At 38.1% G+C, this 13,035-nt stretch overlaps 1 protein-coding gene across 4 annotated transcripts in view; it reads right to left on the bottom strand.

Moving 5' to 3' along the window:
• NAV2 (neuron navigator 2) overlaps nucleotides 1-13,035 on the bottom strand; it is a 248,909-nt gene that overhangs the window by 101,223 nt on the left and 134,651 nt on the right. For all 4 annotated transcript variants that reach the window (XM_062575958.1, XM_062575960.1, XM_062575959.1 and 1 more), the window contains one exon: nucleotides 11,868-12,257. In XM_062575958.1, the coding sequence (XP_062431942.1) occupies nucleotides 11,868-12,257 (390 nt within the window). The remainder of the gene's footprint in view (nucleotides 1-11,867; nucleotides 12,258-13,035) is intronic.

Here is a 13,035-nt window from a genome sequence, read left to right as displayed (position 1 = left end):
TCCATGAGAAAAGTAATGCTAGTATATTCATTCAACAACATTAGCTGGTATATCTTAATTTCTGCCAGAAAATGAAAACTACCCCTGGTAACCTAGCACATGTTGCATCATCTGGCTCTCAAATGGAAGCTTCTAAAACAACCTTATATATTCTGAATAAAGACAAAAAGGAAAACCTTTATCACCGTTTGCCTTCACAAAATTCAAAACTTGTAAGAAGTTACATTCCAATCCAGTTTGGACAGACATAACACACCCATGGCTTCAATACACAATTACACAAATGTGGTTTTTCCTGCAGGTGCAGAAGTAATCAATGCTATGGTGACATTGACAGTGCTGTGTCAGAATGTAACATTGCATAAATTGCTGTGAACTGTAGCAGAGGGTAATTTTAAGAATATATTTTTCAACTTGATGTGCCCTTCAACACTTGCAACAATCTCCCCAGCTCCTGAATATAGGCAAAATTTTGTTTGATATAACTTCTCCTTTTATACAGTGGCCCACAATTTAAACAATTTTATTAAGCCAGTTATTTATTAGCTTTATTTCTTTAATTTGTCTTATTTAAAAACATGACAAATTTGTACTAAATTGCTAGATTGGTGGATTACCAGAACTCTGCAAGCATATTCAGTATTAAAACAAGTACTTTGAAATATTTTTCTACCTATACCCACATAAGGAAATGTTTAAATATATGATATGGGAAAATAGGTCATATCCAGATCCGGACCCTGTGATATTTTTTTTTTTTAATGCAGATGAGTAAATTCTAGATGCTCAAAAAATTTAATAGCTCCGGTTCTTTTAGGGGTGCTAACAAGAGACACTAGGGATGACTACCTCTACTGAAGTCAAATATAGTAAATCCTAAAGAACAGACAATGAATGAGATAGCAATGACATCAGTTAAAAAGTGCTTCTAATTTCTAATCTTTTCAGATTAATCTCTTTTCAGAGATTAATTAATGATTAATACTCATCTCCATAGTTTACTCTTCATGAGTATGTAATTAAAATCAGCTAACCCTCTTTCTTCTAAACAAGAGCAGTTTATACATTTCTAACACACATCTGGAACTTCCACAACACTTTCTAGGTGACACTATTTTTCTAGAAAAGAGGTGGCCTCCTGCCTTGTTTTACAGGCATAAAAGAATCTGCTTTGGAGTTCCCAGGACAACCTGGACCTTTAAACTTCTCATCTCTTTTTCCAAATACACCCTCTCTGCGCCTCTGAAATTTTGAATGGCGCAGTAAGTGCACTCCTTCCAAGTGCAATACTTTTAGGATATTTCTGATGCCGAAGTGATTTATTTCCCTTTCGTGAAAGGCACGCACAGGAAGCAGGTCTGCACTACGCCAGCGATCAGGAAAATCTAGCAGGCCAGGCCCCCTGACTTCTGCCCGCCCTCGCACCCAGCCAGCCGACAGCACGCTTCTTTTTTCACGGTGTGACTCCTCCACCACTTCATAGCTATTCATTCCACCATTTAATCTATGAATGGGAGTTTTCCAGCTTTCACAGCAGATAGCCACAGGACAGGAGGTCGTCGGGGAGGGTGGGAGCAGCAGGCACTGCCGCGGTGCCCGGGCCGCCCACCCCCTGGCAGCCATGCCGCTGTACCACCCTGCAGCTCCCGCTTTTGCATTATCATATGCTCTGCCACTCAAAAACATTCGCGTTTAGCCTCAGTAATTAATAGCACTGTTTTGCTGAACGTTTCCCTTCAGTTGCTTATCTGGATCAGGCTTCAGTTGCAGCATCCCAGAAATCACCAGTTGCTGGGAACACTTGTCATTACAGCCAGTTAAATAAGACCAAGAGGTTTAACGAGCTTTGAATATCAGAGAAGGAGTCTAACTTTGCCAGTCATAAAAAATATCAAAAAAAAAAAAAAAAAAAAAGTCTCCACAGCTCTGTCTGAAGTATGATAAATGTGATCAAAACATTCCTGTTACTGTAACCAGGAATTTGTTTTCAACAGGACTTTGAAAGAACCTATGCTGTGCTCTTAACCTAACTGAAGAGTCATGACAACAACCCCAAACATCTCTAATTAGTATAAATTTGGTGTGCCTTTTTTGTCCTGACTTTGATATTGGACCAGGTGCTTTTCCTCTATTTTTTTCCCCAAGTCCTTCTAAACATGATTCTTGCCTGACCATTCTCCACTGCATGGTGCCCTCCATCAGCACTGTTGCCATCTTTCTAAGGGTTGAACATATACCCTGTCCACAAACCTGCCTTACATTAAAAAATAACACAAGGAACAACCAGCCTGGGATTTTGTGTTGTGTTTAAATTCCAATTTTTGATCCAATGAATTTCAATCTTTCAGGAAAGGTGTTCAGGAATAGGATCATGCCCCAAGTTTTCCGCTTGATACTGCTAATACAACACCCAACCCTTAACATTTAATCTCAGTGCTACCTTTCAGGATCATAGAAACACAAACCTAGTGCTCATTCCATTAAAATATTCATCTTATATTTAAGGCAACTGGATTTTATGGAGATGGTATAAGAATAAATTAATAGACTTTTATTAATAACCAGTAACTAATTACAATTAATGATCCATCATTAAAAACATCAATTAATAAGCTACTCAATAAAACATAAATTGTTTCAAACATGCTCAAACACAAATCTGGAATAAGCCAGAAAAAACAATCTACGAATGTCTGTCTCAAAAATGATAGTCTTTGCTGGGAAGAAGGAGATTCCTACTACACTAACACATAAGAAAGAGGAAATAAGATTATGCAAAATTTCAATGAAGTATGTTTAAATTTCATACTGGAGAAACTTCCCAACTGTAAAGAACTACAATAGTCACTTATTCATTGTCCTAAGTAGTCTAGAAGCAAGAGAAGTTCATCTTTCTTACTACTTTTTCCTCAGAACTTTTTCTAAGAAAAATCAAGTAATGTAACAAAGTAGTTTCTGTGAAATCAATACTTTTCTACCTGGAGATGAAATAAGACTGTCTGGCACATAAGTCATTCAACAGCCATCAGATGGTAACAATTTTTGGTCACTGGGGCCCAGGGCTACATTTATTTCTACATGTGTCTTCAACTGGATTTGATTTTTAGAAAGTCTACAGGTCTGTTGCTATTAAACTTCTGTTTGCTGAAGGAAGGAACACCAAGACATCAGTGATTGCTGTCACTATAGCTGAAATCTTATATATGCCCTCTCATCTAGTCCCCACAGGGCTCTGGCTTCTTATTGAGCTTCTGAAGAAATTGATTTCCTATGGAGTAAGCAGTCTTAGGTGTAGTTTAAGAGAAGCTATTGGTATATGAGAAAAGAATATTAAATTGAAAAAAAGCATCTCTCAGATCACTGGGTCCATTCTTGTTTTAGAGCAGAAGTCTCTTCTAGCGTATAATGTTCCTTCTAGCACTGACTCAATTTCTCTTTGTCAAATTCAACCTAAGCTTTACACTCTTCAGGGGAAGTCTTGCCCCATCATCATGTTTGAAAATCTTTACAAATATAAGTCAGCCCATCAAAAAGGAAGACACAGATTAGGCACTGAAAAGGCTCCATTTAGGTAACCAGACATTAAAAAGCTAAAGTTAATGGAGTAAAAGATTAGATTATTATGCATTTTTATATTATATTAAGTACAATATAAATACTATATTTACTGGATTTTGTGTTCTCTGTCTGTCTCAGTTTCTCCTCCTTTCTGCAGGCTGTCTATGAAAAGAAAGAATAAGTTAAAGCTTTACTTCTTCCTCTTCTCCATCTTGGAGTTGAATACCCCTTCAGAAATGAATGGAGCACTGTATCTTGAAGAAAACCTCTTGGCTATGGCAGTGAGAAGCTTCAGATGCCAATATTAACAATTAACAGCTCCTTGAAGCAGGCTTCAAAGAAACCAGGTGATTAAAGATTATGTTTAAGAACATAGCAAGACCTGAGAAAACTCATGAAAAGAGACTGGGACAGATCCTCCCCAGACTTCACAAAGGATTTGAGGCAGCTCTATACTCTTTGACTACTTCGCTAAGAGACATTAGGATTGAAGAATTTCTGCTGTTGTAACCACATGACCAATAAAAAATTATTTTTAAGAAGCAATCCTGTTTACCTATATTTTTTGTGATTTCCCACATTTTTCCTAAAATATTGTGTCCTTAATTCTAAGCTGATCTAGTTCTCTCTGGTGAGGCCACTGAGTTAATCCTAAATTGCCTTGACTCAGAGTTGGGAAGGCTGCCATGCCCACAGGAGCTAGGCCATGGGGTCTACAGCAAAGCATCTCTAGCACAAATCTATGCCCAGGATACATAGATTAAAGGTTAGCAGCTCTAAAGGGTAACTAAAAAGAAAATCCTACACAATGAACACAGAGTGGCTTAGAGTGCCTGAAGTTCCACTTCTCCCCAGAGCTTAGAAGCCTGAATCAAGGCAAGCAAATACTGGCATCTCCAGCTATTGGGGGCCTAGGCAGAAACCTAATCCTAACGGAAAGCATACATGCACTGCCTGAAAGAAGACAGCAGGGTTCTCTTGCTTCTTGCAATGGCTGTGATGTCCATTTTGCATAATCATTTAGAGCTCTTGCTGGATGCTGAACTTAGTTTCCTTCTCTGCTTGAAGAGATTAAAAGGCACATTTCTCACTTCACAGAAGAATTCATCTAAGCACCAGAGTAACCTAACCCCAACACCAGACTAAAAGTTTTCCAGAGGATGGGAAAGGTGCATCAGTCATTCACCTTATCAAAGTTGGGCCAGTGAGCATGAAGCCAAAGAATGCAGTAAGCTGGAAGGCTCACACATACAAAGGAGAGTATATCACAGTCCAGGTGTTACAGCACTTGGAAGGAGAAAGTACTAAGTCCTGGGGTTCTGCTCCTAAGATGCTCCCTGAAATTCATCCAGAGATTTGTTAACATAAGGTGAACAACCCATTCTGGGAAAGGAGGCCAGAGACTGTAACTTTTCATTTCTGCTTGAATGCCTTGTCTAACAGGGACTGCTTCCTCCTAGAGCCACATTTTAAAAACAAAGCACACTTAATGGGGTGACGTGAGAGCCCAAACCTGTCAGAATGATGCTGTCAAGACTGGAGAACACCCAAGAGGTCAGACCTTTCATGTGTGTAAGTACCACTCTGGATCCTAGTGAAACATGGGTGGAAAATCATTACTTAAGATTTGGCAACGATCACACACACAGCACACAGACTGCCAGGGTATAGCAAGTTGAAGTTACACTTGAATTGGGCAGCTGTTTGGATGGGGTTTTGCATATGCCAGTTTTGATTTAGATGCCTAAATCCTTCTCATGACCTATTTAAATGAAAATCATAGAAATAAATCAGGTGATCCATGCCCCAACATCCTCTTGAATTTTGTTAGCTATAGGAGCTCCTTTTGACCAAAGGAAATGAGGAGATGCTGCTTCTTAATAGACTCTTAGAAGGGAATTGAGAGTGCCGACAGTTACTCCACAGAGCATTTTGACTCAACTGAGCCTAATCCTTCCATGCAGATAATTCATATTGGCATAGTGCATGTGATTGCATCTCCCTCTACTGGTTAGCCCCAGAGTTAGACCATATTTTGTCCTTTAGAAGCAGTCCTTTCGCTCAAATTATACAAACTTGCTGGCACTAAAGGAGCAGTTTAAATGCTACTGTGGTGTTTATTACAGAAGCAAACATACAGAGTGAGATGATCACTGTTGCTGGGTACTTGGTGGCTATGAACGGTAGGCCAGCAACAAGGAACCAAGAAGCAGCAAATCCTACATGAAACAAATGATGAGTTAGACTTATTGACAAATAGTGTCTATGACCTTATATAATCCAAGCACTGTACAGGTTGACTTTATGGCAATTTGGGGAAAGAATGTAAGGAAATACCTGAATGTCACCAGTTAAACGTTCTCATTCCTGATTGCTGTAAACACTGAGTTTTGCTTCCCAGCCAAGTTACTAAATTGTCTGAGGCAAACTGATTAAAAAGCATGGTACCAATCGATCACTAAGGACATGTTTATGACTTACAGGTCTACGATGCCTTACTGTACTGAACCCTAAATAGCAAGAAAAGTTGTGGAGTAGCCCATTTTCTGAGATACTGTGTGTAACAACTGATTAAACACTATTATAGACAAGAAACGGAGCTGACACTGTAACAATTCTGGAATTCAGTGCAAATTTTAAGATTATTTTATAAATATTATACAACATTAATAATATTGAAAGTGCTTGTGTAATATTCTAGCCATATCCTCTCTAAAGATTTTTTAAGTACAGTTTTTGGGAAATGATTTACTGCATATTTAAATACTGCCATATTTTTTTTTCTTTTCATTCTCACAGCACTAGGACATCAACTCTCTAAACCCAAAAGCTAGTCCTGAACTAGCTTCAACATAGTTTACTAAGAAGTCAGAAATGAAGGTTTCTACCATTTCATAAAGATCAGCATTTTGAGTTTCCTTGGCTAATTTCTTTATTAATATTTGTGCTAATTATCTACTTACCGCTTAGAGCTATCATTGTACAATGTGAAAAGAATCAAAATGTAAGAAAATAGTTCCAGTCCAGACAGAACACGGTTCAAATAAACACTATGCTCACAGAGAGAAAAAGTTAAAATAAATTACCTCCTAAGGATTCTCAGTCACGTTGATGTGTTATAGCCATACAAGGAATTCTTCACCCATTATTTGTACTTGGATGAAATCTTATCACTCACCACTTAAAATGTAATGTCCAATAAAATCATTAACCAACTGTAACTCAAAGTGTACAGAAAAAATGTAGAGATATTCACCATGATGAAAAGTAATTCAGTAAAGACTATAGCTAACATTCCATTAATGTACACACTGAAAATGTTCTTATTCATACCCTGATTACCACTCTCGACTTCTGGTTGGCCACACATTACCTGGAATAGCAACCATATCTATTGCAGAGAGCTTGGAAGGACTATAAGTGAGTCTAGAGTGACTCTAACTACTGTTACCAAGAACAATTTTTCGTTACTGCAAAATGCATAGTCCTTTTCTTTCTATAAAACCTCAACCCAAGTGAAGGCCCGATATGCCACATATGAGCATGACATCTCTAAAAGATGTGTCACTGTCTGACTGATAGATAGCGCAAAATCAAGAAACCAAAGCACAGAAGTCCTATAAATATTGATCATATTATTAAACACTCAATGAAATCAAATTTCAATTTCAGGTCTTCACATAGTACTCTTATTTGTCTTCTAATAGGTGTAACTACTAAAATTCAGCCTACAACAGAACTCTCATTCAGTTATGGTTTTGGACCACATAGCTCTAGGTTATACAGGCCTCTGAATCACAAAGATCATTTCTAGCTAGAGCACAACACCCTTATGTGGTTGTTTGACCGGAGCAGTGGCAGGTCATAAAGCAGATTCCCCACCCCCGAGTGGCCTGCTCTCCTCTCTAATTTCCCTTCATCTAAGTTCTGAATTCACAGTGCTTGAAAAAAAAGAACTCTGTGGAGCATAAAGGCTTGAATAAACAAGAAGAAATCAGAATCCCATGAGGATCACACACACAAACACATTAAGAGGCTGTGGCAACAGGGATCCAGAATGGGAATATATCAGCCCCATAGCATCAATCAAATTGGGAGATTAACCAAATGGTATAAAGCCTGGGCCAAAATGTTCTCTCACCCATAACAGCAGTTGCACCTGTGGGAGGTCAGTGCTAGAAGAATTTTATTACAGGGCCCCTGAACACAGTACGTAGGCCAAACCCTTGTGTCCTCATTTAATAGCTGAATAAACAGTTAATTGCTAGGCTAAGCTTAGGTATGAGAGAATGACTTCTTAAATGAGGTGCACTCAGGGAATTAGGGAATATGCTTTATGCACCAATCAGTGTTAAAACTGAATTCGATAAAACCTGAAATTTCCATTTTTCAGAAAACTGAGCACCACTTGAGGACTCTCAGGTCCTCCAGACTGTAGCTTTGTAGCACAGTTCTTGGAAGTCATGGTAGCACCAGCAAGCTTGGCCCCTCAAGTTCTCAGGGAGGGAGTACGGACTCCCATTGGTAGGGGGCTGCCTCTGACCGTGTGCTCACAGTCCCACGTGGGACGTGGCCACATGGGCTGCACATGGCACTGCTTAGCTCTGCGCTGCCTGGAGGTTTGGGCTCTAGGGCAGCTGAGCTGCCAAATCATCTAATCTACATTTTGTTGGAAGGTAGCTGGAACAGACACATTTCTGCACGGAATTGTTTTGACAAATGGTGTTTGCAGACCAAAAACCATTTCCTGAGAAAGTCTGTGACCAACACTAAAGAACATGTCCAATGTGCTGATTCTGCATAGAAAACTGTGCATTAGGATAACAAAAAAAGGGTCAGAAGATTATAAAAATTAAAGGAAAAAAAATTTAAAGGGCCTTTTTAACCAACAGTTCTGTTGTTCCATTCCAAAGAAAGATAAAAGGGAAATTAACTCTACATCTCGTTAGAGAGAAAAGAAGGGGTGAGAGAAGAGAAGGGGAAGAACATGAAGGTTACTAGCTAAAGGGAGACTGAAGTAGACAAAACATTCCAAACAAATCCAGAAAAGCAATGAGTTAACCTCCTCATCTGGAATGACTGCTTAACTCTTTGAAGTGGATAGGTGAAATGATTCTAGATTTTGAGTTGTCACTTTCTGACAAGGCCTATAAAGCCCCAAGGTCACCAGCTGTGGGACAAGGTAAATAGCAGAGCACAATACTCAGGGATTTTCCTTGCTTACTTCCCTCCTTGGACAAATCTCAGCACTGTTGCTTTGTCATTCTGTTGATGTTTGAGCTTCCGCATTAAAAGCACTTCTTTCCTTTGATCCATACCTAAAGACTTAGTTTAACAGATATTTTCTGCCTGTTTGGAAAAGATACTCTTTCTAACCCTATGAATCAACCCTAATTTCTGCCAGAGCTATGCTTGAGCAGACTTAGAAAGGGAGGCCAAATGAAACTTCCCATGACCCAGTACATTTCAGAGAAAGCATCAAGATCATAGGGCTAAAATAGTTTATCTTGGCTATTGGATTTATTTTGGCTGTCACAAATATTTTGGCTTCCTTCCCTATCAGTTTGCCAATAAAAACACAGATCTAAGGTTGCAGACTACAGCATTGTAGTGATTTTGAAAATGACAAAGTGAAACACACATGCGTTAATAAAGAGCTATTCATGTTATAAATGCCCCCTTGTGCCATTTTCTGCATTCTGTAACTCAGCTTATGAAAATACTGGGCCTGTTCACCCTGAAGCTGATTTGCGAGATTCATTCTGCAGCAAGTTACGCTCATACTTTCTTTACAGAAAACCTCTCTAATTTCTAAGCAGTATATTATCCTCCTCCCATGGACAGGCAATACTACTTTGTACTACTGAGCATAAACTGACATTGCGGTAGATAACTCAGCATACTGAGGCTACCAAATCAAAACATCTGGTTACACGGGTGATAGCAATTCAGCATTATTAGGTGTCAGTGAGACTCACCAAAGCTAACACCTTCATTTCTTAGACGGAAGGTTTAAATCTCTCAATTGATAATGGGATTATATCCAATGTTGTTATTTCAACTCAGTACTGAGGACTCCCATCTAACAGAATCTGCACATATGATCAGTCTCCACAGACTATTTAAACTCAGTAATGTGAAGCTGCTTTCAGGAAAGTTCACTTTAAATGCACATGAGTACAAAGGGATAAGCTCTTAAATCTGCCCAAACTTTGAACTCAGTTAATAATCTGAGAATTAAATTGGGTCTTTCTAACTTTGGATTGACCTATAATACAGATTCTGCCCTTAGAACTTAGTCAATGGTTAAAATGATGATGTAAATCAATAAAACAAACCACATTAGCTACAAAAGCCTATTTTGCTAAATAAAAGCAACAGACATGGAAGAGAAAGCCATTTATACACACAACATCTCTTCTTGTCAAAACAATTTAAATTTGATATCTCTCTTACCAATCTACTGATACCACTTTTTTCCAATCTGTGGCTGATTATGTTAGAAGAACTGAAAATTATCTCCCTTGTTTAAAAACTAGTGTGAAATAAGAATCAGGTACTCTGTCTCATACTGTATCTCTCGCTAAAGATGTTGTAATGATCAAGACTAGGGGTGAGCTGTAGTGGAGTATATGACTGTTCTGCCAAATGTTACTGTGCCCACTGTTGGTCTTAACTCACTGCTTTGATACACTTGCAGTGACCATCAAAAACTTGTGTTAATTTATGAGTCCCTCAGACCCAGAATCTAAAGACCAGAGCTGTGTTTTCGGACTCTGGAGGCTTTTATACTCTACAGGATGACCAGGGAGTCATGGAATAGGAAATGATACATGGAGATGAGTGAAGTCACAGATTTCTCTGGAAATATCATTCATGAACTTAACAGCTTTCTTATTATTTCCCTTTTCTCCATCTGGAACCTGCATGTTACATTCTGACTAAAGTTCAGTCTTTACTGAATCTGCAAAGACTGGGGCTCCTCTAGGGTACAAACAACAGAAGCTGGAAACGACACAGTTCTGCCAGGGGAGCTGCTTATTGCTTACTCTAAGCACTCTATACAAACAATGACACTAATCAGAATTTATTTTCTTCACTTCTAGAGCAATATTACAGATGCAAGTTTGAAAAAAGTTGTAGTCCTGAGGAAAAGCAATAACTGTGAGTACAATAAACATGACAAGACTTAGGTATAAACTGATTTATTTTGCAAAAGCAAAGGTAATTTTAGTGATGCGATGCATTACTAATGTAGCAAAAGCTAAAGGTGCTTTTATGTGAAATAAAATTTTGTACTTTTTTTGCATTGGTTTCTTTACCGTATGCTTCTCAAAGAAAGAAAGCCAAATAAAGTCCAACTTTTCAAGAAAGACAGAGTGAAAACATCCATATATTGAGAAAGGACAGAATGAATAGTGGTTTCCAGATTGCTTCCCAGTTAAATTACTGGCAAAGAAACAACTGGATTCTAACTTTCTGCTTCAGTAACAGACACTAAATATTCCAGCTAAACTAATGGTGCAGCAAGTGCTACTATAAACATTGTGGAAAAGCAAAGGATGTAAGGTGGCCAAACAGGTAAAAGGCTGTTACAAAAATAAATAAGTAAAGAGCTAAGTATGTCACTTTCAGCTCAGTAATCATTTTTAGCATCATTTTAAGGCTGATCTATACAAGCAAATCCAGATATATAGTGTGGAAGGACCTGAATACTGACATATTGGAGCAAAGAACAAATGCTTTTTCCCATCAAGACAAAGGTAAGATGTTAATGTAAAACCTTGTTAATAATTATCTATCAGTTCCTATCTCTTGTATTATAACTTATATTAACTCGTTCTTTAGATTTTACTTTGCACATGTAACTATTTCAGCCTACACACTGACATGCAAACTCATTTCCTTTCAGTGAACTTTCTCCTGAAAGTTCAGACAGTAAGAGGGTTCTGTAACAGTACAGAAAGTGACTCACTCTCTCCATCTTGTGGACATAAATGAATGCTGCAGTACATGCTTGACTTTCCTCAATAACCCTGATTTAAGAAAACATTTAATCACATACACGAGTAATGTTCCTATCTAAGAACTATTTTTTTAACTTATCCTTAAGCTTAAACCATGTGTTTAAATCCTACTGATTAAATTAATCATGAGCTGTCCCTCCAAATTTTTACTAAAATGGGATTAGTATCTTTTTCTTTTCTTTTCTTAATAGTCAAGAGGAATATAGCCTCAATTTAAAGCAATGCAGAAATTACAGAATTCCATGAAGTGTGGTATTTAAGAACAAAACTAAAGGTACTTACCCACTCGTGATATCATCAGTTCTGATATTCTTGCCCAGCACATCTCCATCACTCATGTAGCCGGTGGCATCCATGGTGATACCTTCCAGATCTATTTCATCACTTCCCTTGTCAGAGATCTCCACATGGCAGACATTACTACTGCGGGATGCTAGCTGTCTCCGCAAAGGTGCTGAATACATATAACGTCCCGATTCGGCATTAATGAAGCGGCTGGCATTCCCTCTTGGGGGATATCCGTTTCCCATAGATGGAGCATCACCTGCCTGAAGGCGGGGGCTGGACTGTCCCAGTCTCCATGATAAAGGTGTTGGTCTTCCCGTCAAGCTGAGAATGCTGCGACCGCTTATTTCGGTAGTGACGTTGGTGTCAAATGTAGTTTCCAGTGTGCTAAAATAAATAAATGACCCTGATTAAACATATACTGCTATCATATAGAACAATATTAGATTTCAGGTGATGTTACTTCATGAATTGTAAGACCCCTGATCTTCTGAATGCTCCAGTTACAAAACATAAATAACAGCATTAGCAGAATTTACCCGCTACAAAGTTCTGACAGTTAGATCCATTCTTCCAACACTGTTTTTAAATAATTATATCCTCGTCCCCAGGCCACCAAGTGTTTAACATATATGAGAGCTAATGTAAGCAGAGATTTTTTAATGGATTACTCACAGTATCAAAGTGTAACTTTGTCACCTTCAATCACATATAATCTGACTGTAAAATGTTCTTGTTACTCTAGGGAATGGAATAGCATATTAAGCTCACTAAAAGAACATCAGCCTAAGTGCTATTTTTCTGACATCTTTTCTGCTTCTTTTGGCAGTATTCATGCAACAGTCCTAATACTCTGGAGATGTATGCAGCATCAAGATGGTAGCTATATCTACACTGAGGAAAGGATAAAATTAAAAAGAATAATAAAGGTAAAACTATTTTCAAAATATATTTTACATATCTATGAATTAAATGTATATTGCAAAATATTTGGCAATATTTATATACAGCTCTGGTTACAAAAGCGTTTCAGGTCATAGACTCTAAATATAGTTTTTGACAAGCATCAAGTATATTAAATTTTCTACTATCCACATCTGAATGACTGCACTCTTTTCCTTTCCTAGTCAACTAACATATTCTTACCTTTTTTTAATAGAGGATA

The sequence above is a fragment of the Rhea pennata genome, chromosome 5 (genome assembly GCF_028389875.1).
Source record: "Rhea pennata isolate bPtePen1 chromosome 5, bPtePen1.pri, whole genome shotgun sequence".
NCBI classification, from domain to species: Eukaryota; Metazoa; Chordata; class Aves; order Rheiformes; family Rheidae; genus Rhea; species Rhea pennata.
This window is presented reverse-complemented; position numbering and strand designations above follow the sequence as displayed.